Raw genomic sequence first — 27,396 nt, 5'->3', positions numbered from 1 at the left:
TGTGAGGTGGTTTGATCGAGTAAGTAATGTAAGGGTAAGAGAGATGTGTGGAAATAAAAAGAGCATGGTTGAGAGAGCAGAAGAGGGTGTTTTGAAATGGTTTGGGCACATGGAGAGAATGAGTGAGGAAAGATTGACCAAGAGGATATATGTGTCAGAGGTGGAGGGAATGAGGAGAAGTGGGAGACCAAATTGGAGGTGGAAAGATGGAGTGAAAAAGATTTTGAGTGATCGGGGCCTGAACATGCAAGAGGGTGAAAGGCAGGCAAGGAATAGAGTGAATTGGATCGATGTCGTATACCGGGGTTGACGTGCTGTCAGTGGATTGAATCAGGGCATGTGAAGCATCTGGGGTAAACCATGGAAAGCTGTGTGGGGCCTGGATGTGGAAAGGGAGCTGTGGTTTCGGGCATTATTGCATGACAGCTAGAGACTGAGTGTGAACGAATGAGGCCTTTTGTTGTCTTTTCCTAGCGCTACCCCGCACACATGAGGGGGGGAGGGGGATGGTATTCCATGTGTGGCGAGGTGGCTATGGGAATGAATAAAGGCAGACAGTGTGAACTGTGTGCATGGGTATATATGTATGTGTCTGTGTGTGTATATATATGTGTGCATTGAGATGTATAGGTATGTATATTTGCGTGTGTGGACGTGTGTGTATATGCATGTGTATGGGGGTGGGTTGGGCCATTTCTTTCGTCTGTTTCCTTGCGCTACCTCGCAAACGCGGGAGACAGCGACAAAGCAAAATAAATGAATAAATAAATATGTATTTAAGTAGGATAGATGGCCAGAGGGTGTTATTGGATTACGTGTTAATTGATAGGCGTGTGAAAGAGAGACTTTTGGATGTTAATGTACTGAGAGGTGCAACTGGAGGGATGTCTGATCATTATCTTGTGGAGGCGAAGGTGAAGATTTGTATGGGTTTTCAGAAAAGAAGAGAGAATGTTGGGGTGAAGAGAGTGGTGAGAGTAAGTGAGCTTGGGAAGGAGACTTGTGTGAGGAAGTACCAGGAGAGACAGTACAGAATGGAAAAAGGTGAAAACAAAGGAGGTAAGGGGAGTGGGGGAGGAATGGGATGTATTTAGGGAAGTAGTGATGGCTTGTGCAAAAGATGCTTGTGGCATGAGAAGCGTGGGAGGTGGGTTAATTAGAAAGGGTAGTAAGTGGTTGGATGAAGAGGTAAGATTATTGAGAGGCATTTGGACGATTTTTGCAGGGAAAAAATGCATATGAGTGGGACATGTATGAAAGAAAGAGGCAGGAGATCAAGAGAAAGGTTCAAGAGGTGAAAAAGAGGGTAAATGAGAGTTGGAATGAGAGAGTATCATTAAATTTTAGGGAGAATAAAAAGATGTTTTGGAAGGAGTCAAATAAAGTGCGGAAGACAAGGGAACAAACGGGAACTTCAGTGAAGGGGGCTAATGGGGAGGTGATAACAAGTAGTGGTGATGTGAGACGGAGATGGAGTGAGTATTTGGAAGGTCTGTTGAATGTGTTTGATGATAGAATGGCAGATATAGGGTATTTTGGTCAAGGTGGTGTGCAAAGTGAGAGGGTTAGGGAAAATGATTTGGTAAACAGAAAAGAGGTAGTAAAAGCTTTACGGAAGATGAAAGCCGGCAAGGCAGCAGGTTTGGATGGTATTGCAGTGGAATTTATCAAAAAAGGGGGTGACTGTATTGTTGACTGGTTGGTAAGGTTATTTAATGTAAGTATGATTTATATGGGGGCCTTGAAGAATGTGTGGAAGTCGAGAACATTATCTCGGAAAGCAAAAATGGGTATGTTTGAAGGAATAGTGGTTCCAACAATGTTGTATGGTTGCGAGGCGTGGGCTATGGATAGAGTTGTGCGCAGGAGGATGGATGTGCTGGAAATGAGATGTTTGAGGACAATGTGTGGTGTGAGGTGGTTTGATCGAGTGAGTAACGTAAGGGTAAGAGAGATGTGTGGAAATAAAAAGAGCGTGGTTGAGAGAGCAGAAGAGGGTGTTTTGAAGTGGTGTGGGCACATGGAGAGAATGAGTGAGGAAAGATTGACCAAGAGGATATATGTGTCGGAGGTGGAGGGAACGAGGAGAAGAGGGAGACCAAATTGGAGGTGGAAAGATGGAGTGAAAAAGATTTTGTGTGATCGGGGCCTGAATATGCAGGAGGGTGAAAGGAGGGCAAGGAATAGAGTGAATTGGAGTGATGTGGTATACCGGGGTTGACGTGCTGTCAGTGGATTGAATCAAGGCATGTGAAGCGTCTGGGGTAAACCATGGAAAGCTGTGTAGGTATGTATATTTGCGTGTGTGGATGTATGTATATACATGTGTATGGGGGGGGGGGGTTGGGCCATTTCTTTCGTCTGTTTCCTTGCGCTACCTCGCAAACGCGGGAGACAGCGACAAAGTATAATAAAAAAAAAAAAAAATGATTTATAGTGAGGTGCCTGAGGATTGGCGGAATGCTTGCATAGTGCCAATGTACAAAGGCAAAGGGGATAAGAGTGAGTGCTCAAATTACAGAGGTATAAGTTTGTTGAGTATCCCTGATAAATTATATGGGAGGGTATTGATTGAGAGGGTGAAGGTATGTACAGAGCATCAGATTGGGGAAGAGCAGTGTGGTTTCAGAAGAAGTATAGGATGTGTGGGTGTGTGGATGATACAGCGCTGGTGGCTGATTCATGTGAGAAACTGCAGAAGCTGGTGACTGAGTTTGGTAAAGTGTGTGAAAGAAGAAAGTTAAGAGTAAATGTGAATAAGAGCAAGGTTATTAGGTACAGTAGGGTTGAGGGTCAAGTCAATTGGGTGGTACGTTTGAATGGAGAAAAACTGGAGGAAGTGAAGTGTTTTAGATATCTGGGAGTGGATTTGGCAGCGGATGGAACCATGGAAGCGGAAGTGAATCATAGGGTGGGAGAGGGGGCGAAAATTCTGAGAGCCTTGAAGAATGTTTGGAAGTCGAGAACATTATCTCGGAAAGCAAAAAATGGGTATGTTTGAAGGAATAGTGGTTCCAACAATGTTGTATGGTTGTGAGGCGTGGGCTATGGATAGAGTTGTGCGCAGGAGGGTGGATGTGCTGGAAATGAGATGTTTGAGGACAATATGTCGTGTGAGGTGGTTTGATCAAGTAAGTAATGTAAGGGTAAGAGAGATGTGTGGAAATAAAGAGTGTGGTTGAGAGAGCAGAAGAGGGTGTTTTGAAATGGTTTGGTCACATGGAGAGAATGAGTAAGGAAAGATTGACCAAGAGGATATATATGTCAGAGGTGGAGGGAACGAGAAGTAGGAAACCAAATTGGAGGTGGAAAGATGGAGTGAAAAAGATTTTGAGTGATCGGGGCCTGAACATGCAGGAGGGTGAAAGGCGTGCAAGGAATAGAGTGAATTGGGAGAAAGAATACTTCTCACGTATTCCCTGTGTGTCGTAGAAGGTGACTAAAAGGGAAGGGAGCGGGGAGGCTGGAAATCCTCCCCTCTCATTTTTTTTTTTAATTTTCCAAAAGAATGAACAGAGAAGGGGGCAGGTGAGGATATTCCCTCAAAGGCCCAGTCCTCTGTTCTTAACTCTACCTCGCTATTGCGGGAAATGGCGAAAAGTATGAAATGAAATAAAATATATATATATTGGAGGGTGAGGGTACTCCTGAGGATATTCTGTTCCACATTATTTCCAAAATGGCATTATTTATTTATTTTATTTTGCTTTGTCGCTGTCTCCCGCGTTTGCGAGGTAGCACAAGGAAACAGACGAAAGAAATGGCCCAACCCACCCCCATACACAATGTATACACACACACGTCCACACACGCAAATATACATACCTATACATCTCAATGTACACATATATGTACATACACAGACACATACATATATACCTATGCACACAATTCACACTGTCTGCCCCAATTCACTCCCATCGCCACCTCGCCACACATGGAATACCTTCCCCCTCCCCCCTCATGTGTGCGAGGTAGCACTAGGAAAAGACAACAAAGGCCCCATTCGTTCACACTCAGTCTCTAGCTGCCACACAATAATGCCCGAAACAACAGCTCCCTTTCCACATCCAGGCCCCACACAACTTTCCATGGTTTACCCCAGACGCTTCACATGCCCTGATTCAATCCACTGACAGCACGTCAACCCCGGTATACCACATCGATCCAATTCACTCTATTCCTTGCCCTCCTTTCACCCTCCTGCATGTTCAGGCCCTGATCACACAAAATCTTTTTCACTCCATCTTTCCATCTCCAATTTGGTCGCCCACTTCTCCTCGTTCCCTCCACCTCCGACACATATATCCTCTTGGTCAATCTTTCCTCACTCATTCTCTCCATGTGCCCAAACCATTTCAAAACACCCTCTCCTGCTCTCTCAACCACGTTCTTTTTATTTCCACACATCTCTCTTACCCTTACATTACTTACTCGATCAAACCACCTCAAACCACACATTGTCCTCAAACATCTCATTTCCAGCACATCCAACCTCCTGCGCACAACTCTATCCATAGCCCACGCCTCGCAACCATACAACATTGTTGGAACCACTATTCCTTCAAACATACCCATTTTTGCTTTCCGAGATAATGTTCTTGACTTCCACACATTCTTCAAGGCTCCCAGGATTTTCGCCCCCTCCCCCACCCTATGATTCACTTCCGCTTCCATGGTTCCATCCGCTGCCAGATCCACTCCCAGATATCTAAAACACTTTACTTCCTCCAGTTTTTCTCCATTCAAACTTACCTCCCAATTGACTTGACCCTCAACCCTACTGTACCTAATAACCTTGCTCTTATTCACATTTACTCTTAACTTTCTTCTTTCACACACTTTACCAAACTCAGTCACCAGCTTCTGCAGTTTCTCACATGAATCAGCCATCAGCGCTGTATCATCAGCAAACAACAACTGACTCACTTCCCAAGCTCTCTCATCCCCAACAGACTTCATACTTGCCCCGCTTTCCAAAACTCTTGCATTCACCTCCCTAACAACCCCATCCATAAACAAATTAAACAACCATGGAAACATCACACACCCCTGCCGCAAACCTACATTCACTGAGAACCAATCACTTTCCTCTCTTCCTACACGTACACATGCCTTACATCCTCGATAAAAACTTTTCACTGCTTCTAACAACTTGCCTCCCACACCATATATTCTTAATACCTTCCACAGAGCATCTCTATCAACTCTATCATATGCCTTCTCCAGATCCATAAATGCTACATACAAATCCAACATTATTCAACATGGAATTAGGTTCTTACTGCAATGTGACTTAAACTGACTGAGGTATTATTTCATCTGGAAGTTATGAAGGCAATAAGCTCCCTTAATCATGAAACAGTGCTTCTGTTACATAATCTCTTGGTGGTTGCTAGAGGTGTCCTATTATGTTTGGAAGTTTTTGTTGTGTTGGAAAAGAAGTACCTAATAACCACTTTGCAGACAGCACACAAAAGACATGAAAGTAATTCATTCTTCTACAAGCACTGATGTATAGTCTTCCCCTCTCCTTTATGAGTAGGAAACTCTTTCATATATTCCTGCCACTCCTTTTCTCTTAGCTTTTACACCTAGTCTAGCTCTTTAATCACTATTGGTTAGTCTTTCTTCCAATTCTTAGGATGTTCTCCATAGTCATCAACATCTGTGTAATGTACACATACCAGAAACTATAGTTCCCTTTCTCCCTGCTTCTTCATTCTAATCCTTAGCCTCAGCAGTCTTAGAGGTTCTTGATGGACTGTCTACACAACTGCCTCCTGTTGTAGGAGCTGCTGGAGCTGTGTCAGCCTTGGGGAAATCTCCTGAGTTGGTCTCCTCAATGGCCTTCCGCAGCTAAGAGGATAATGTAGATTTAGAAAGATGAAAAACCTTTTCTCTCCACCTTTTCTCTTTCTGCAAGTATGAAAGTTTTACTGTGAGTACTTGGATCAGGATTCAGCTCACACCCTCATAATTTGGGGAAAAGGAAACAGCCTTCACTCATCCTTAATGTGTCTACACTCAGTACTTGTTAAATGGAGTTACCCTTGGCCTATCAGCAAATGTATGTTTTGTGTATATGTTGATACGTATGCATTTCTGCATGTATATGTGTGTGTGTAGGCATTTATGTATATATATGTGTATATAAGTGGATGGTCCATATTTCATCTGTTTCCTGGTGCTACCTCACTGACACTGGAAATGGCGATCAAGTATAATCAATAGATAAAATAAATGAATAACATATGTAACAGGGTAGACATGTTGGACAAGGAGAGATCTGACTGTGTGCATAAAGTATTCACGCAGCCACGTCATTATTGGGTAGAACAAACACAGTTGGAACAAGGAACCAGATGGTAGCCAGTGTTGTCATATCCATCTAACCCGTATGATAGTTTAGTATCATTGATGTACAGTTGTTATTTGATACATTGGGGATAAGTTGAAAGTAAGCATACAGTATACAATATCACTAAAGCTACTATATGGAGGAAGGCTACTAATTGTGCCAGCCCAGCAGAGTCATGAGGGATGTGAGGTCACATGGGGGAAAGATGCCAATTATGGGTACCCTTGTAATGTTGTTGAGCTAGTAAGGAGCAAATTATCATATTGTAAGAACAATGTAACGAGTGAGCATGTAAAATAACCCTTGGTATATATCATGAGTATAGCTGTAGATTAATCATAGAGATTAACTTGTTAAACTCATAAGGTAAATGTCCTCACCCATTGCAGTTCCCATAAATGATTGAACCCAGTGCAAAAGTTTAGTATTTATGGTGCTCAAATAAGAACATACAGTGATAGTTTCAAATAATGACATAACAAAAATGTATCAACTGTGGAAAAGTGACAAAGCATCACAGTGAAGTAATTAACCAGGGTAACTCAAATGATTGCCTTGGTAAGCAAATGTGATTCCGGGTAGGCACTACACAGATGAGACTCAGCCATTCAGTGTCATTAAGTATCCTATCTCCTTAGAGATAGTTACCCAGCCTGGGGGGAATAGCATTCAATGTCCACTAGGAAATCCCAGTAAGCTAGCACATTGATTTGTTACAAAAGGTGTCTTTATAAAGTGTGCAAGGCTCATCCCCTTTAAGGGTAACTAGCCATATTACATCTACATGAGACACAGATAATTTCAATTCCACTGGGCAGCTGTTTGGGTTGAGCACCTGGTTGGGTCAAGCAGCTGTTTGGGTGGAGCACCTGGTTAGGTCAAGCAGCTGTTTGAGTCAAGCACCTGGATGGGTCAAGCAGCAGTTTGGGTTGAGCAGCTGTTTGGTTTGAGCACCTGGTTGGGTCAAGAAGCTGTTTGGGTCAAACAGCTGTATGGATCAATCACCTGGTTGGGCCAAGCAGCTGTTTGGGTCGAGCACATGTTTGGGTTGATCACCTAGTTGGGTCGAGTACCTGTTGAGCACCAGTCAGGGTCCCAGTTGGGGAAAGTCTTAAGGACATGCTTGAGTTGAACTTGACCCAAACTCAGTCACCAACCTCTGCAGTTTCTCATCCGAATCAGCCACCAGAGCTGTATCATCAGCGAACAACGAATGACTTACATCCCAGGCCCTCTCATCCACAAAAGACTGCATACGTGCCTCTCTCTCCAAAACTCTTGCATTCACCTACCTAACCACCCCATTCATAAACAAATTAAACAACCATTGGGACATCATACATCCCTGCTGCAAACTGACATTCACTGGGAACCAATTACTCTCCTCCCTTCCTATTCGTACATATGCCTATCATCATTGGTAAAAACCTTCCACTGCTTCTAGCAACTAACCTCCCACACCATATAGTCTTAAAACCTTCTACAAAGCATTTCTATCAAACCTATCATATGTCTTTTCCAGATCCATAAATGCTACATACAAATCCATCTGTTTTCCTTAGTATTTCCCACAGACATTCTTCAAAGCAAACACCTGATCCACACATACTCTACCACTTCAGAAACCACACTGCTCTTCCCCAACCTGATGCTCCGTACATGCCTTTGCCTTCTCAATCAATACCCTCCCATATAAAATCCCAGGAATACTCAACAAACTTATGACTCTGTAATCTAAACACTCACCTTTAACCCTTTGTCTTTGTACAATGGCACAATGCATGCATTCTGCCAATCCTCAGGCACTTCACCATGATCCATACATTCACTGAATATCCTTACCAACCAGTCAACAACACAGTCACCCCCATTTTAACAAATTCCGCTGCAGTACCATCCAAACCTGCCGCCTGGCCAGCTTTCATCATCTGCAAAGCTTTCACTACCACCTCTTTGTTTATCAAACTATTCTCCCTGACCCTCTCACTTTGCACACCACCTCGACCAAAACACCCTATATCTGCCACTCTATCATCAAACACATTCAACAAACCTTCAAAATACTCACTTCATCTCCTTCGCGTTTCATCACAACTTGTTACTATCTCCCCATTTGCCTCCTTCACTGATGTTCCCATTTGTCCTCTTGTCTTACGCATGTTATTTACCTCCTTCCAAAATATCTTTTATTCTCCCTGAAATTTAAAGATGCTCTCTCACCCCAACTCTCATTTGCCCTCTTTTTCACCTCTTGCACCTTTCCCTTGGCCTCTTGCCACTTTCCTTTATACATCTCCCAGTCATGTGCACTACTTCCCTGCAAAAATCATCCAAACGCCTCTCTCTTCTCTTTCACTAACAACCTTACTTCTTCATCCCACCACTCACTACCCTTTCTAATCTGCCCATCTCCCACCTTTCTCATGCCACATGCATCTTTCGCACTAGCTATCACTGCTTCCGTAAATACATCCCATTCCTCCCCAACAACCCTCACATCATTTGCTCTCACCTTTTGCCACTCCACACTCAATCTCTCCTGGTACTTCCTCACACAAGTCCCCTTTCCAAGCTCACTTACTCTCACCACTCTCTTCTCTCCAACATTCTCTCTTCTTTGAAAACCTCTACATATCTTCACCTTCGCCTCCACAAGATAGTGATCAGACATCCCTCCAACTGCTTCTCTCAGAATATTTACATCCAAAAGTCTCTCTTTTACATGCCTATCAATTAACATGTAATCCAATAACGCCCTTTGACCATCTCTCCTACTCACCTATGTATACTTATGGATATCTCTCTTTTTAAACCAGGTATTCCCAATCACCAGTCCTTTTTCTGCACACAAATCCCCAAGCTCTTCACCATTTCCATTTACAACACTAAACAATCCATGTACACCAATTATACCCTCAACTGCCACATTTACTCACCATCGCATTTAAGTCACCCATCACTATAACCCGGTCTCATGCATCAAAGTTCCTGACACACTCACTCAGCTGCTCCGAAAACACTTGCCTCTCATGATCTTTTTTCTCATGATCAGGTGCATTGGCACTAATAATCACCCATCTCTCACCATCCACTTTCAGTTTTACCCATATCAATCTAGAGTTTACTTTCTTACACTCTATCACATACTCCCACATCTCCTGCCTCAGGAGTATTGCTACTCCTTCCTTTGCTCTTGTCTCTCACCAACCCCTGACTTTACTCCTAAGACACTCCCAAATAACTCTTCCCCTTTACCCTTGAGCTTCATTTCACTCAGAGCCAAAACATCTAGGTTCCTTTCCTCAAACATACTACCTATATATCCCTGGGGATAGGGGAGAAAGAATACTTCCCATGCATTCCTCACGTGCCGTAGAAGGCAACCAAAGGGGACGGGAGCAGGGGGCCAGAAACCCTCCCCTCCTTGTATTTTAACTTTCTAGAAGGGGAAACAGAAGAAGGAGTCATGCAGGAGTGCTCATCCTCCTCGAAGGCTCAGATTGGGGTGTCTAAATGTGTGTGGATGTAACCAAGATGAGAAAAAAGGAGAGATGGGTAGTATGTTTGAGGAAAGGAACCTGGATGTTTTGGCTCTGGGTGAAATAAAGCTCAAGAGTAAAGGAGATGAGTGGTTTGGTAATGTTTTAGGAGTAAAGTCAGGGGTTGGTGAGAGGACGAGAGCAAGGGAAGGAGTAGCACTACTCATGAAACAGGAGTGGTAGAGTATGTGATGGAGTGTAAGAAAGTAAACTCTAGATTGATATGGGTAAAAGTAAAAGTGGATGGAGAGAGATGGGTGATTATTGGTGCCTATGCACCTGGGCATGAGAAAAAAGATCATGAGAGGCAAGTGTTCTGGGAGCAGCTGAGCGAGTATGTTAGTAGTTCTGATGCACGAGAACGAGTTATAGTGATGGGTGATTTGAATGCGAAGGTGAGTAATGTGGCAGTTGAGGGAATAATTGGGGTACATGGGGTGTTCAGTGTTGTAAATGGAAATGGTGAAGAGCTTGTAGATTTGTGTGCTGAAAAAGGACTGGTGATTGGGAATACCTGATTAAAAAGAGATATACATAAGTATACGTATGTAAGTAGGAGAGATGGCCAGACAGGGTTATTGCATTACATGTTGATTGACAGGCGCATCAAAGAGAGACTTTTAGATGTTAATATGCTGAGAGGTGCAACTGGAGGGATGTCTGATCATTATCTTGTGGAGGCACAGGAGAAGATTTGTAGAGGTTTTCAGAAAAGAAGAGAGAATGTTGGGGTCAAGAGAGTAGTGAGAGTAAGTGAGCTTGGGGAGGAGACTTGTGTGAGGAAGTACCAGGAGAGAATGAGTGCAGAATGGAAAAAGGTGAGAACAAAGGACGTAAGGGGAGTGGGGGAGGAATGGAATGTATTTAGGGAAGCAGTGATGGCTTGCGAAAAAGATACCTGTGGCATGAGAAGCATGGGAGGTGGGTGGATTAGAAAGGGTATTGAGTGGTGGTATGAAGAAGTAAGATTATTAGTGAAAGAGAACAGAGAGGTATTTGGACGATTTTTGCAGGGAAATAATGCAAGTGAGTGGGAGATGTATAAAAGAAAGAGGCAGGAGGTCAAGAGAAAGGTGCAAGAGGTGAAAATGAGAGTAGGGGTGAGAGAGTAAATAAAGTGTTTAAGGCAAGAGAACAAATGGGAACATCAGTGAAGGAGGCTAATGGCAAGGTAATAACAAGTAGTGGTGATGTGAGAAGGAGATGGAGTGAGTATTTTGAAGGTTTGTTGAATGTGTTAGATGACAGAGTGGCAGACATAGGGTGTTTTAGTCAAGGTGGTGTATGAAGTGAGAAGGTTAGGGAGAATGATTTGGTAAACAGAGAAAAGGTTGTAAAAGCTTTGTGGAAGATGAAAGCTGGCAAGGCAGCAGGTTTGGATGGTATTGCAGTGGAATTTATGAAAAAAGGGGGTGACTGTGTTGTTGACTGGTTGGTGAGGATATTCTATGTATGTATAGTTCATGGTGAAGTGCCTGAGGATTGGCGGAATGCATGCATAGTGCCATTGTACAAAGGCAAAGGGGGTGATGAATGTTCAAATTACAGAGGTATAAGTTTGTTGAGTATTCCTGGGAAATTATATGGGAGGGTATTGATTGAGAGGGTAAAGATAATGTACAAAACATCAAATTGGAGAAGAGCAGTGTGGTTTCAGAAGTGGTAGAGAATGTGTGGATCAGGTGTTTGCTTTGAAGAATGTATGCGAGAAATACTTAGAAAAACAATTGGATTTGTATTTAGCATTTCTGAATCTCAAGGAGGCAGTTGACAGAGATGCTCTGTGGAGGGTATTATGAGTACATGATGTGGGAGGCAATTGCTGGAAGCAGTGAAAAGTTTTTATTGAGGATGTACGGCATGTGTATGAGTAGGAAGAGAGGAAAGTAATTGGTTCTCAGTGAATGTCGGTTTGCGGAAGGGGTGCGTGATGTCTCCATGGTTGTTTAATATGATTATGGATGGGATTGTAAGGGAGGTGAATGCAAGAGTTTTGGAGAGAGGGGCAAGTATGCAGGCTGTTGTAGATGAGAGAGCTTGGGAAGTGAGTCAGTTGTTGTTCGCTGATGATACAGCGCTGGTGTCTGATTCAAGTGAGAAACTGTACAAGCTGGTGACTGAGTTTGGTAAAGTGTGTGAAAGAAGAGAGCTGAGAGTAAATGTGAATAAGAGCAAGGTTATTAGGTACAGTGCAGTTGAGGGACAAGTCAACTGGGAGGTAAGTTTGAATGGAGAAAAACTGGAGGAAGTGAAGTGTTTTAGATAACTGGGAGTGGATTTGGCAGCGGATGGAACCACTGAAGCAGCAGTGTGTCACAGGGTGGGGGAGGAGGCGAAGGTTCTGGGACCATTGGGAAATGTGTGGAGGGCGAGAACATTATCTTGGAAAGCAAAAATGGGAATATTTGAAGGAATAGTGGTTCCAACAATGTTATATGGTTGCAAGGTGTGGGCTATTGATAGGGTTGTGCAGAGGAGGGTGGATGTGCTGGAAATGAGATGTTTGAGGACAATATGTGGTGTGAGGTGGCTTGTATTAGGTGTACCTAATAACCTTGCTCTTATCCACATTTACTCTCAGCTTTCTTCTTTCACACACTTTACCAAACTCGGTCAGCAGCTTCCACAGTTTTTCAATCGAATCAGCCACCAGCGCTGTATCATCAGCGAACAACAACTGACTCACTTGCCAAGCCCTCTCATCCAGAACAGACTGCATACTTGCCCCTCTCTCCAAAACTCTTGCATTCACCTCTCTAACAACCCCATCCATAAACAAATTAAACAACCACTCTACCCCATACATGTCTTTCATTATCCTACATGTTCAAAATCTTTTTCACTTCATCTTTCCATCTCCAATTTGGTTTCTCCATTCTACTTGTTCCCTCCACTTCTGATACATATATCCTCTTTGTCAACCTTTCTTCACTCATTTTCTCTGTATGTCCAAACCATTTCAGCACACCCCTCTCCAGCACTCTTAACCACATTCTTTTTATTAAAACATTTGTCTTACTTTTTCATTACTCACTCGATCAAACCAACTCACACCACATATTTTCCACAAGCATTCATTTCCAATGCATCCATCCTCCTCAGCATAAGTTTTTCTATAGCTCATGCCTTACATCAATACAACATTGGTGAGACTGCTATTCGTTCAAACATACTCATTTTTGCCTTACCAAATAATTTTCTCTCCCTCCACACATTCCTTAGCACTCCTAGATCTTTCACCTCCCTTACCCACCCTATGACTCACTTCTGCTTCCATGGTTCCATTCAATGCCATGTCCACTCCTAGGTATCTAACTCTTCACTTCACTTCCTCTAAGTTTTCTCCATTCATACTCATACTACAATTGACCTATCCCTCAACCCTGCTAAACCTTATAACCATGTTTTTATCCACTTTTACACTCAACATTCTCCTTTCACACACTTTTCCAATCTCATTCACCAACTTCTGCAGTTTCTCACTTGAATCTGCCACCACTGCTGTTTTGTAAAGGATGTAAATTATGTGTGAAAAAGAAGAAAACAAACAGGATGAAGGGGACAAAAGGGGAGGTAGTAACAGGTAGTGATGAAGCAAGTTGAATGTGTTTGATCACAGAGTGACAGATATAAAGTGTTTGAGTCTAGATGGTATGCAAAATGAGAGTCATGGAGATCAGTTTCCTGAAAAGACAAAAGGTGGTGTCATCCTTATGCAAGGTGAAATGTGGCAAGGTAGCTGGAGTGGATGGTATTGCAGTTGAACTTATCAAAAAAGGCAGTGACTGTGTTGTTGGCTGGTATGTATTTTCAGTATATATGGATCATGGTAAGGTGACAGAGGATTAGCAGAATGTATGTATAGTGCCATAGTATAAACGTAAGGGGGATAAAGATGAGGGCTCAAACTACAGAGGTATGAGTTTGTTGAGTATACATAGTCAGTTGTAGGGGGAGGGTATTGACTGAGTGGGTGAAGGCATGTACAGAACATCTGATTTGGTAGAAATACTGTCGTTTCAGAAATGGTAGAGGATGCATGGATTAGGTGTTTGCTTTGAAGAATGTGTCTGTAAAATACTTGGAGAAACAGAGAAATTTGTATGTGACATTTATGGATCTGATGAAAGCATGTGATATGGTTGATAAAGATGGCTTGAGGAAGGTCTTAAGAATACATGGTGTGGGAGGAAAGCTGCTAGAAGCAGTGAGAAGTTTTTATCAAGGGTGTAAGGCAAGTGTACAAGTAGGAAGAGAGGATAGTGAATGATTCCAAGTGAAAGTTGGTCTGTGGCAGGGGTGTATGATGTCACCATAGTTGTTCAATTTGTTTATGGATAGGGTGGTGAGGGAGGTAAATGTGAGAGTCTTGGAAAGAGGAATGAGTATGTAGTTTGCAGGGGTTCACAGGGCCTGAGAAGTGAGTCAGCTGTTGTTTGCTGATGAAATAACACTAGTTGGGGATTTGAGGGTGAAACTGCAGAAGTTGGTGAATGAATTTGGGAGAGTGTGCTAAAGAGGAAGTTGAAAGAAAATGTAAATAAATGCAAGGTTACTAGGTTTAGCAGGGTTGATGGACAGGTAACTTTGGGTGTGAGTTTGAATGAAGAAAAATTGGAGGAAGAAAATTGATTTAGATACCTGGGAGTGGATATGGCAGCACATGGAACCATGGAGGCAGATGTGAGTCATAGGGTGGGTGAGATGGCAAAGTTCCTGGGAGTACTGAAGAATTCGTGAAAAGAGTGACTTTTCTGGGAAGGCAAAAATGGTTATGCTTGAAGGAACAGTAATCCCAACAATATCATATAAATGCAAGGCATCTGCTAAAGATAAGGCTATGTGGAGGAAGGTGGATATGTTGGAAATGAGATGTATGAGGTTATTATCTGGACTGAGGTGTGGTTTGATCAAGTGAATAATGACAGGGTTGAGAGAGGTGTGGCTATAAAAAAGAGAGCAGTTGAGAAAGCTGGAAAGGGTGTGCTGAAATGGTTTGGACATATGAAGAGAATATGTGAACAAAGGTTGACAAAGAGGATATATTTGTTAAAAGTGGAAGGATCAAGGAGAACAAGGAGACAAAATTGGAAATGGAAGGATGGAGTCAAAAAGATTTTAAGCAATTGGGGCCTGAACATGCAGGAGGGTGAAAGGCATGTATGAGATAAAGTGAATTGGAACAATGTGATATACAGTGGTTGATGTGCTGTCAATGGACTGAACCAGGGCATGTGAAGCATTCAGGGTAAGCCATGGAAAGGTCTGTGAGGCCTGGTTGTGAAGAGTCAACTGGTTTTGGTGCATTACATATGATAGCTAGGGAATGGATGTGAGTGGATGTGGCCTTTATTCATCAATTCCTGGTGCTACCTTGCTAACCTGGGAAAATGCAATCAGGTATGAAAAAAAAACAGACAGATAGATAGACAAATATAAATATAGGCAGATATCTAAGTACAACTACAACTCAGTAAGTAATAAAATGAAATAAAGGAGATAGTGATCTTAAAAGGTAGCTGCTGATTGCAGTAGTGAGCCAGGATGCATATCAGAGTGCCCATGAACCCCACAGAAAAGTGAACTCCTGGTATTTGTTGTGGGGCAGGTCAATGATGTCAGCCTGGTGGCAGTTGCAATTTTGCCAAGTTCAGCCCCATTTAATAAGTATTGAGTGTATGCACCTTAGTAATTCACAAAGGGAGAATGAAGACCTTTGCCCTCGCATTAAATTATGAGGGTGTGAGCTGAATCCTAATCTGAGATTCAGTCTTAGTAATGTCTATGAGACAGACACCAAGGTGAGAACTGTCAGAGGAAAATCTAGCAAACATGTCAAAATAGTGTTGGGAACTAACATTGTATCAAAATATTACAATACAATGATATGTAAATATATCAATTGAACTTGTATATAAAATTTCATTTTAATATGAGCAAATAATAAGAATATAACTTGACTAGTATATGCCAACTGAAATTTGTCAATCTCTATGGTACTGTAAACAAATGATTTTTTTAAATACAACTGATTATAAAAGAATAATCTAAGTACCTCAGAAATTACTTCTAAGGCAATAAACAAATGATTAGCTTCCAAAATAATATAAATATATGTGAAAATTCTATAATTTTGTTACATCTATTCATTTTTCAAACCACTTCACAAACATGCACCAAATCATAACAAACAGCAGGTAGATATGGCCACACAATAACAACTTACAGAACATTAGTCACAAAATCTTGGTACACTTAACCTAGAAATCATCAAAATATTATAAAGTGTGTTTAGAGATGCTTTTACTGCACACTTTTTGTAATAACACATGAATGTAATCCACGCATGTAAAAGTAATACAATGTAATCAAAGTGCTCCTGCTCATTAGTCAAAAACATACTTTTGGGTACAAGATCATTACTGCTGATACAAGTGAAATATGTTTTCATTAATTTTTTATACTTCTTCCCAGCAGCTGTAAAGGCAATATTTTGCATCAATCATATAATGAGGCCTAAAGTGACAAATAAGCAGAGAAACAGCTCTTCTTAATGGTAAAAAGAAACACAGCCAGAGGACATATGCCTATATCATAAGAACCTCTAGTTGTTCACACAAATGAAACATGGCTTTAATTCTCTTTGTATTCTAATGATATGTAATACGTATAAAAGTTATAAAGGCTGTAAAGTTCCTCCAAATAATGACATTCATAAATTCACTTTTCTTACCATAAGAATAAGGTGTAATTATTCAGCAGTTACTGATAAGTAAAGCTGGTTCTCTGACATGAGAAAAATAAGTTATCAAATCTACTTTATCCCTCTTTTACATTAAAAGCACCATTTAGAGACAGAAGTTCTTAAGGAAGTCAAGCCTTAAAGGGAAAAAGATGAAGTGAAAAAGATTTGGAATAATTCAAAAATCTATATTGTATGAAAATGTTCAAGATTTGTAAAAAATGAGTTTTGAAAATTAAAAACTTTTTCTCTCCAAGGCAGTGTCCTGTAAGCATAAGATATACTCTCTAAAAATAATGGTATATGATCTCCAAATTCTCATGGTTTCCAGTGAGGAGGTACTAATCTTCATGAACCACTTAAACATAATCATGGTCTCTCATTTATTTCCAGGCCATCTATCCTCAGTAAATCATTCACCTGCACCAGGAAAAAAATGCTCATGGGTCACTGCTTCAGATTTGTCTCCTCTGTAGAAAGTCCTATGAGCATAGGAGCATACCCACATGAAAGAGGAGATATCAGAGAAAACTTCTTGAGAGCACTAAACTGAAAACAAAAATAGATACCTTCAACAGTGGCTCAGAGGTGCACTGGAATGTCCTAAAGCTAAAAGAAGAGTTCCAAAGATGCTATTCTGATCTTTTCTAATGAAAGGATGTGAGAAAAGCTCAGGTGTAAAACCCATGATGAGGTAACAACACAAGTTTCTTAATCTGTGAGGAATGAGAAAGGCTGTAAGGTTCCAGGGTGCACAAATAAATGGCACCATCAGAAATTTCTAATGAAGCCCAAAGAGTCTCAGAGAGATTTAATTATGTGTAATGCATGTTGCCCTCCTAAAAAAGTCCTCCAAGAGAGGACAACAATAGGGCTACTTCTATATTCAATAGTTTCATCTTAGCCAAAAAAAGAAAAAAAAAAAATTATTCTGGATTTATTCGAACCAATGAGATAATCATCCTATTCTTGAGTCTAAACACAGCATGTAATTCACTAACTCTCATCCCAGAACACAAGGATATATGTAAAAAAGCTTGTAATAAGAAGATACACTGGAGATAAGCAGCCACAAAAACAGCAAGATATAAAAGGTTTAATCTATAAAGCTTTCACTTGGGGTATTGGTATACAGCTGGTCTCACTATAAGAAAAGAAAAGACTAGAGAAGTTTATCCTCAATAGATCCAGTCAGATTAAGGCAATAGTGTTACTAGCCTTGTCCTCTCAAAAAAGGAAAAAAGAAAAAAGTTAGAGGTGAATTAAACATAAGGCTTTAGTCAATACTGAGACATCAGATTCTTACAGGACAAAGGTTTTTCAGATCTAAAGGAACCATCTAAAGTAGAAGGGCAAAGGTTCAGTACAAGTTCATCTATTGGCACATTCCAAACCTGTGCTCAAAGTAGTGTTAAAGAAAATACAAATGTGTAAATTCCAAAATCTGGTACAGTGCTGGGGTCACATAAAAATGCTGAGATGGTTTGTAATAACCCATAGTATGAACAGGCTGTTTGTTCCACTTCAGGAGTATCAGCAATACTAATTCCCAAAAACCAGCTAGTTGAGAACAACCTTTCCCAAATGATGTATTGAGGAAAAAGCTATTTCTGGTTTAAACGAATATTAACCACAGACAGGGCATATATTGCACTGCTTCTACATCTAAAGTTGGAGAAAAATAAGCTGGAGGAAATGCACTGGTTCTGATGACAGGAGATCCACTTTGCGTGCTACTCCTAAGGAGAGGATCCAAATGAAAACATCCTTCCCTGCTGATATATTTGTTGATATAGTGTCTGATGGCAACAGAAAACCTGCTCAGACAAAGCTTGAAGAAAAAGGCCACTGGACATTGCCAGGCAGATAATCTTTTCCATTAATTCTGAGAGAAGTAGGGATTGCAAGAGCCTTTTCATCAGATATCAGACAGCCACAACATTGTCTATCAGAAAAAATTCCTTCTCAAGCCTCAGGACATCCTAGAAGATATAAATTCATGGAGTCAACAGCTCCTATGTTGACATGACATGTCATCTGTAACTCCATTCAAAGTCCTGCATTTATATTACTCTCTGAACAAGGCTCCTTGCCTCTCCCACCAGTACCTCAGAAGCAAGGCTTCTCATTCCCCCCACAAAAACCTCGAGAAAAAGGCTCCTCATCTCCCCCACCAGTATTTGAGAAACAACACTCCTCACAAACCCACTAATATATGAGAAACAAGGCTCTTTCCCTCCCCACCAATGCCTGAAGAACACAGGTCCACACCAAACCTACAAGTTTCTATGGAACAATGCTCCTTGTTTTTCCCACCAGTATCTGACGAACAATGTGCTTCCCCTCCCAACCAGTACCTGGAAAACAAGGCTCCTCACCTCCCTCACCAGCATTTTAGGAACAATGCTCCTAGCTTCCATCTGCAAGTGTTTGAGAAGTAAGGATCATCAACTACCCCACCAGTATCTGAGGAACAGGGCTCTTCATCTCCTCCCCTAGTGTCTGAGAAACAAGGCTTCTGCTCATAACTACTGTAAAAAAAACTTCCTGAAGTTGATACTAACAATAGATAAAACACATGGCCAGGAGTAGCTGAGTTCTAGGTACAGGTCCAAATCAAATAAAAAACCTAGAGGTGGAGAAAAGGAGTTTTCTTAATTCTCTGGGTATAGTTCCTCTCCATGTATCTATAAATCAATACTGGTACCTGATGTGGAACCTGAACTGGGAGACCATGAATGATAAATCACTTTCTCATTAGTATCCTAGCATATCAATACTTGACCAATCAGAACATGGTATTGAAGGAAAGTTGGTTTATTGCTGTATCCCTTAATTATCAATCAAGGATATGGAGTGATCTTGTCATATAATCTTCCTTGATGATGAGATCCCAGGACTGCACCATAATGTTATGTGAGGATGGCTACTGGGCACTGGCATTTTAGTTGTATGAGAAAGAAGGTCCATATTTACTTTGTCATAACTGGCCATGACTGAAAGTTCACTAGTATATCACTGGTATACTATCCAGGGCATGGGATTTTCTAGTTACATGTGCATTTCTATTTTTGTCCTTCAGTTCCCAGAGATGACTAAGCAAGATCCTGCAGCACACTAGAAATTCCAGGAAAACATAATGAGGGGCTAATCTACAGGGAAATGGCTCAAGACAATTTATAGTAAAGGAGAGATAGACATACTTCTATGGCACGATCAGGACTGAAAAGTTAACAAGTGTCCAACACCACTGGGTGGATCTTAATCACATTTTGCTTCAGTTTGTGTCTTGTGTTCCCAAGAATCCTTTAGGTGAAGACAAACCATCCTGAGTTGTGCAATAAGAAACATCAAAAAGATATAGAAACCACCATCAAAGGTGCCCTGGAATAAATAGCACTTTTCTATAACCCATGTTTTAAGGAAGAACTTTGGTTCTGTGGAGGAAAATCTCAATTCTCTAATCCCTTGGGTGGCCTGATCCCCCAGTATATCATGGCTATATTGGCAAAGGTACTGGACTTGTCAGTTATCATAAGCCAATAGATCCACCAGCCCACCTTGACTGGGGGGAAATGATCTTCATCCACATGGAGCTCCCAACAATTTGGCTTTGTGACAAAACAAAGTTTCCATATACTTGCAGTTCCTTATATACTGAACATCAACAAAGGTCAAGAGTAAAGAACCAAGGAGCATGAGGAGGCCTTGAATTGTTGACATCTGATTCCTAGGCTAGCATACCGTGTAGGCTAGCACACCCAGAGTTTGAATCATCATTACTGTTGTATATCGAGTAGGCTAGCACACCTAGAGTTTGAATCATTATTACTGTCATGTGCTACAGTGATACCAATTTAGTTCACAACTCTGGCATAATTTCCCATGTACTGCCCATACACTTAAGGCTTCCCAAAATGGAACAGAGAACAATCAATATATAGGGGAAAGGAAATACATGAGGTGGTAGGGGGAAGTGAAAGGAGAGATATGACAGTCATGATAACAACCACCATCTTTTTTTCATGAAGTTTGGGTAATAAGCCCTGACAAGGCATGAATAACACCAATTTCATGTTTTTGTACCTACAAATCATGGAAAATGTGTCTACATACCTAATACATGCATGTGAAATACATAATAGTGGAAGTTAATGGGAGACTGCACATAACTCCATCACATCTCACAACCACAATCTGCAGAGATTTCTTGTTTGTCCCCACCAACTGATAGTAGGTATGGCTTTTATATTTCATGTTCTTTACCTTCTGATACACCTGAAGTGTACTCTTTTTTCAATGTGCATTGGACCTCAATGGGCTTGTCTCAAAATATGCACAATGTTTTAACCATACTTTATGCAGATCTACATTGCCTGGTAAGAGGGACCACAAGTAGATCTATGATCCATGCTTTGGTGCCAGTGTTCAAATTTCAGCTGCTCTATGATGCGGGCACAAAATATCTAAGGCCTCTTTATACATTTCTACAAAATTTCATTTATGTTAGCTGAGATGCCATGAGCAACTGAGTGGCCTTATCAAAGCAATCTCATTACTGCTCTCTCTCCCTCTTTCTCCCCTCTCTCTCTCTCTCTCTCTCTCTCTCTCTCTCTATATATATATATATATATATATATATATATATATATGTGTGGAAGTCGAGAACATTATCTCGGAAAGCAAAAATGGGTATGTTTGAAGGAATAGTGGTTCCAACAATGTTGTATGGTTGCGAGGCGTGGGCTATGGATAGAGTTGTGCGCAGGAGGATGGACGTGCTGGAAATGAGATGTTTGAGGAAAATGTGTGGTGTGAGGTGGTTTGATCGAGTAAGTAACGTAAGGGTAAGAGAGATGTGTGGAAATAAAAAGAGCGTGGTTGAGAGAGCAGAAGAGGGTGTTTTGAAATGGTTTGGTCACATGGAGAGAATGAGTGAGGAAAGATTGACCAAGAGGATATATGTGTCGGAGGTGGAGGGAACGAGGAGAAGAGGGAGACCAAATTGGAGGTGGAAAGATGGAGTGAAAAAGATTTTGTGAGATCGGGGCCTGAACATGCAGGAGGGTGAGAGGAGGGCAAGGAATAGAGTGAATTGGAGCGATGTGGTATACCAGGGTTGACGTGCTGTCAGTGGATTGAATCAGGGCATGTGAAGCGTCTGGGGTAAACCATGGAAAGCTGTGTAGGTATATATATTTGCGTGTGTGGACTTATGTATATACATGTTTATGGGGGTGGGTTGGGCCATTTCTTTCGTCTGTTTCCTTGCGCTACCTCGCAAACGCGGGAGACAGCGACAAAGCAAAAAAAAAAATATATATATATATATATATATATATATATATATATATATATATATATATATATATATATACATATATATATATACATACATATTTATTCATTTATCTATCACACTTTGCCGCTGTTTCCTGCGTTAGCGAGGTAGCGCAAGGAAACATATGAAAGAATTGCCCAACCCACCCACATACACATGTATATACAGACACGTCCACACAAGCACATATACTTACCTATACATTTTAACGTATGCATAAATATACACATACACAGACATATACATACATACATATACACATATACATAATTCATACTTGCTGCCTTTATTCATTCCCATCGCCACCCTGCCACACATGAAATGACACCCCCTCCCACCACACGCGTGTGAGGTAGCACTAGGAAAGACAACAAAGGCTACATTCATTCACACTTAGTCTCTAGCTGTCATGTATAGTGCACTGAAACCACAGCTCCCTGTCCACATGCAGGCCCCACAAAACTTTCCATAGTTTACCCCAACCACTTCACATGCCCTGGTTCAATCCATTGACAGCACATCCACCCCAATATACCACATCGTTCCAATTCACTCTATTCCTTGCACACCTTTCATCCTCCTGCATGTTCAGGCCCCGATCACTCAAAATCTTTTTCACTCCATCCTTCCACCTGCAATTTGGTCTCCCACTTCTCCTCGTTCCCTCCACCTCTGACACATATAAACTCTTTGTCAATCTTTCCTAACTCATTCTCTCCCTGTGACAAAACCATTTCAATACACCCTCTCCTGCTCTCTCAACCACACTCTTTTCAGTACCACACATCTCTCTTACCCTTTCATTACTTACTCAATCAAACCACCTCACACCACATATTGTCCTCAAACATCTCATTTCCAACATATCCACCCTCCTCCGCACAACCCTTTCTATAGCCCATGCCTCGCAGCCATATAACATTGTTGGAACCACTATTCCTTCAAATATACCCATTTTTGCTTTCCGAGATAACATTCTCGCCTTCCACACATTCTTCAATGCTCCTTGAACCTTTGCGCCCTCCCCCACCCTGTGACTCACTTCCGCTTCCATGGTTCCATTCATTGCTAAATCCACTCCCAGATATCTAAAACACTTCACTTCCTCCAGTTTTTCTCCATTCAAACTTACCTCCCAAATATTTTGTCCCTCAACCTTACTGAACCTAATAACCTTGCTCTTATTCACATTTACTCTCAGCTTTCTTCTTTCACACACTTTACCAAACTCGGTCACCAGCTTCTGCAGTTTCTCATCCGAATCAGCCATCAGCGCCGTACCATCAGCAAACAACAACTGACTCACTTGCCAAGCCCTCTCATCTACAACAGACTGTATACTTGCCCCTCTCTCCAAAACTCTGGCATTCACCTCCCTAACAACCCCATCCATAAACAAATTAAACAACCATGGAGACACCACACACCCCTGCCACAAACCGACATTCACTGGGAAAGGCGTGTAAGGAATAAAGGGTGTGGGGCCTGGATGTGGACAGGGAGCTGTGGTTTCAGTACATTACACATGACAGCTAGAGACTAAGTGTGAATGAATGCGGGCTTTATTTTCTGTTTTCGTGACACTACCTTGCTTAAACAGGGGATAGCAGTGCTATTTCCTGTGGGGTGGGGTAGCGACAGGAATGGATTAAACCACATAGCTCTGATTCACTCCATCCCTTTCATAATGGCCATCTTCCTGTATGTTCACATCCCAAGCACTTAAAATCTTATTTACTCCATCTTTCCATCTCTATTTTGGTCTCCCCTTTTGCCTTGCCACCTCAGTTTTTGATGCATTAACTTCTTTGTCAACATCTAACTCATTCTCTCTATATGTCTAAACCATTTTTCACACCCTCTTCAGCTCTCTCGACCATAATCTTATTACCACACCTTTCTCTTACTCTACAATTACTCACTCAGTCAATCTTTCTCACATCATATATCATCCTTAAACATTTCATTTCCAGCGCATTCACCATCCTCCATACATCTTCATTATAGCCTATGCCTTGCATCCAAACAACAATGCTAGGAATACTATACTTTTAAATATACTCATCTTTGCCCTCCCAAATAGCAGCCTCTCTTTCTACTCATTCCTCAATGTTCCACAAACCTTTGCCCCCTCAGCCACCTTATGGCCCATATCCACTCCCAGGTATCTAAAACACTTCACTTCTTAGTTTTCTCCATCCAAATTCACACCCAAACTAAATTTGTTCTTTTCACAAACTCACCCAAACTCAGACACCAACTTCTGCTGTTTCTCAGTCAAATCTGTCACCAGTGCTATGTCAGTAGCATACAATAAATGACTCAATTACTAGGGCCCCCTGCTCCCAACACACTGCATACCTGTCCTTATCTCTAAGATCCTTGCATTTACTTCCCTCACCACCCTATCTATTAACAATATAAACAGTCATGGTGACAACACAACCATGCAGCAGACCCACCTTCACATGGAACCACTCACCCTCCTCTCTATCCTCTCACTTACATGCCTCATTGTCTTGATGAAAACTTCCTACTGATTCTGACAGCTTTCCTCCCACACCATATGTATTCATAACACCTTCCATAAAACATCTCTAACAGCCTTTTCATTTATTTTCTCCATATCCAAGAATGCTACATACAGATCCCTCTGTTTCTGTATTTGTTATACACATTCCTTAAAGCAAACACCTGATCCACAAATCTTCTACCACTCCTGACACCACATTGTTCCACCTAAATCTTATGGTCCATGCATACCATCACCTTTTTAATGACTACTCTTCCATACAACTTATCATGTAAACTCATCAAACTTATACATCTGTAGTTTGAACACTTACCTCTGTTCCCTTCCCTTTATTCAATGGCACTATACATGTATTCTGTCAATTCTCAGGAACATAACCATGATCCATATATCCAATGAAAATCTAAACTAACTAACCAATAATACATTCACCCACTTTCTTAAAAATCTTACTGCAGTATCATCAACTCCACTGCATATCAAATCAAACCAACTCACATAATATAATATCTTTAAACATTTTTCTTTTCCAACATCCAACCTCCTCAGTACATCCTGATGTACAGTCCATGCTTTGTATCCATATAACACCCATTTTTGTCTTCCAGATAAAGACCTCTCTTTCCATACATTTTTCAATGTTCCTAAAACCTTTGTCCCCTCACCAACTTAAAGACTCACTTTCCTTTCCATGGCTCCATTTGCAGCCGTATCCATTCCCAGGTATCTAAAATATTTTACTTCATCCAGATTTTCTACATTCAAATTCATACTAAAACTGACCTGTTTCTCTATGATGCTAATCTTAATAACCTTGTTGTCATTCAAATTCACTCCCAGCTTGTTCCTTTCATATATCCCTTCTAGACTCATCACTCAATTTATCACTTGAATCTTTCATCAGTGCTGTGTCATCAGCAAATAACAAACTTACCTCCCAGAACCTTTCACCCTCTACAACTTGCATTCTTTCCCCACTCTTCAAGACTCTTTCATTTACATCCTTCACCATACCACCCACAAACAAATTAAACAGTCATGGTGATGTCACACACTACAGACCACCCTTCACTTGGAATCACTCATTTTCCTCTCTTCTTACTTATACACAAGCATTACAATCTTGATAAAAACTCACAGCTTCTGGCGGCTTCCCTCCCAAGCCATATAATCTTAAGAACTTCTATAAAGCATCTCCATCAACCCTATCATATGGTTTCTCAAGATCCATAAATGCCACATACAAATCCTTCTGTTTAGCTAAGTATTTCTTACACACATTCTTTAAAGCAAACACCTGATTCACACTTCCTCTACCACTTCTAAAACCACAATGCTCTGTACATGTCTTCATCCTCTCAGTCACTACCCACCTGTACAACCTACTAGGTACACTCAAGAAACATATACCTGTGTAGTTTAGACAGTCATCTTTGTTCCTATTTGTCTTTATACAGTGGCACTATAAATGCATTCTGCCAATACCAATGCACATCACTATGATCCATACATACACTGAAATCCTATCTAACCAATATCTAACCAATCAACAAAACAATCATCCCCTTTCTTTAGAAATTCAAGTGGAATACCATCCACTCCAGTTCCTTTGCCACATTCCATCTTATGTGAGACTTTCATCATCTCTTCTTTTTTCACCAAAGTAATTACCTCTTCTTTTTTCATAACATTATGCTGTTTTCTCTTTTTATGCTAAAAACCAATCATGAATAATAATTCCAATATAATCATGTACTGTACAGAATCAAGATATAAATCCGATAAGGATCATTTACAGGACACGTCTTTGGTCAAACACACAGTTCTAATACACATATAATCAGAACACAGTAACAGTATTTTCAGAAAAAATTGATCTTAGTAGAATATCACATGTGAGTTAATGTGACCACATCAATCTGTTTATTATCAACAAAAAGTAAAGACAGTCAGTGTTAGAAAAACTTGCTCTATGAAAATAAACTGTAATATATTGGTTAGGAAGGGACTTTAATTACACACATCTGTATAGGAGAGTATGGAATAAGAATAACAAAACCACAAATTTCCGGTGTTCTATTCAAATCCACTCCAGACATTCATAATCAACCTTTCTGCGTATTGTGGGCCTCAAAAATTTTTCTCTGAAAGTGCCTCCAACACCCCTATCTTTCTTAGGCTTGGAGAAGTCACCAGAGTTCGTTGATTCAACAGCTTTTCTCAACTGGAAGATAAAGTGGTGGGACAAAATATATCACAGAGCAAAAGTAATGTATACTAGTGTAAGAAAGAGGGCAATGAAGGATAAAAGAATAGCAGGAAGATCATAGAAGAGGAAAGCAAATTAAGAAAGCCAAGGAAACAATAAAGGAGTAGAGTAAAATGGACATGTAAACAAACATGGAGATACTAATTCTAGTTTAATAGTTTACTTCTGCACTCTTGTAGGATAACCTTAAAGTTACATGCTTCTAAATCTACTCAGAAGGGCAGTTGGATCACCAAAATATTTTGTAATCTCAAATTACACAAGTACTCATCATCCTCAAACGTTTGCAACCAAACTGATATCCATCAACGCAGTTATGATCAGTGCCCCCAAACACTAAGCTATGCAATAATAAGCAACAGGGCAAATGGATGATAAGAGTATATCTTTTAAGCATTTTCTGTCAAGAACACAGAGGTAAGACACTAAACCTGAAAATTACAATCTGCTTTCAAAATAATTCAAAAGGCAAATGCTTGATTACACAGCAAGAGAACTGTTTTTGAGATGAAGTATATTATATCTCTACCACTGCCAAAGTACATCCATATGTCTTTCTGTTATCAAGCACATGACTCAAATCACAGGTAAGAGATGAAACAAGAAAATTC

General features: G+C 40.8%; 1 protein-coding gene across 14 annotated transcripts in view; it reads right to left on the bottom strand.

The window, feature by feature from the left end:
* The window catches only part of LOC139761747 (chloride channel protein 2-like), a 618,856-nt gene that overhangs the window by 67,054 nt on the left and 524,406 nt on the right, over nucleotides 1-27,396 (bottom strand). For 13 of the 14 annotated variants that reach the window (XM_071686178.1, XM_071686169.1, XM_071686168.1 and 10 more), the window contains 2 exons: nucleotides 26,627-26,740; nucleotides 5,688-5,859 (listed from right to left, as the gene is read on the bottom strand). In XM_071686178.1, the coding sequence (XP_071542279.1) occupies nucleotides 5,725-5,859; nucleotides 26,627-26,740 (249 nt within the window). In that variant the 3' untranslated portion in view covers nucleotides 5,688-5,724. The remainder of the gene's footprint in view (nucleotides 1-5,687; nucleotides 5,860-26,626; nucleotides 26,741-27,396) is intronic. The other variant, XM_071686177.1, reaches the window with a different exon arrangement.

This window comes from Panulirus ornatus, chromosome 41 (assembly GCF_036320965.1).
Source record: "Panulirus ornatus isolate Po-2019 chromosome 41, ASM3632096v1, whole genome shotgun sequence".
NCBI lineage: Eukaryota > Metazoa > Arthropoda > Malacostraca > Decapoda > Palinuridae > Panulirus > Panulirus ornatus.
The sequence above is the reverse complement of the archived record's forward strand: the minus strand, read 5'-3'. Positions and strand labels throughout refer to the sequence as shown.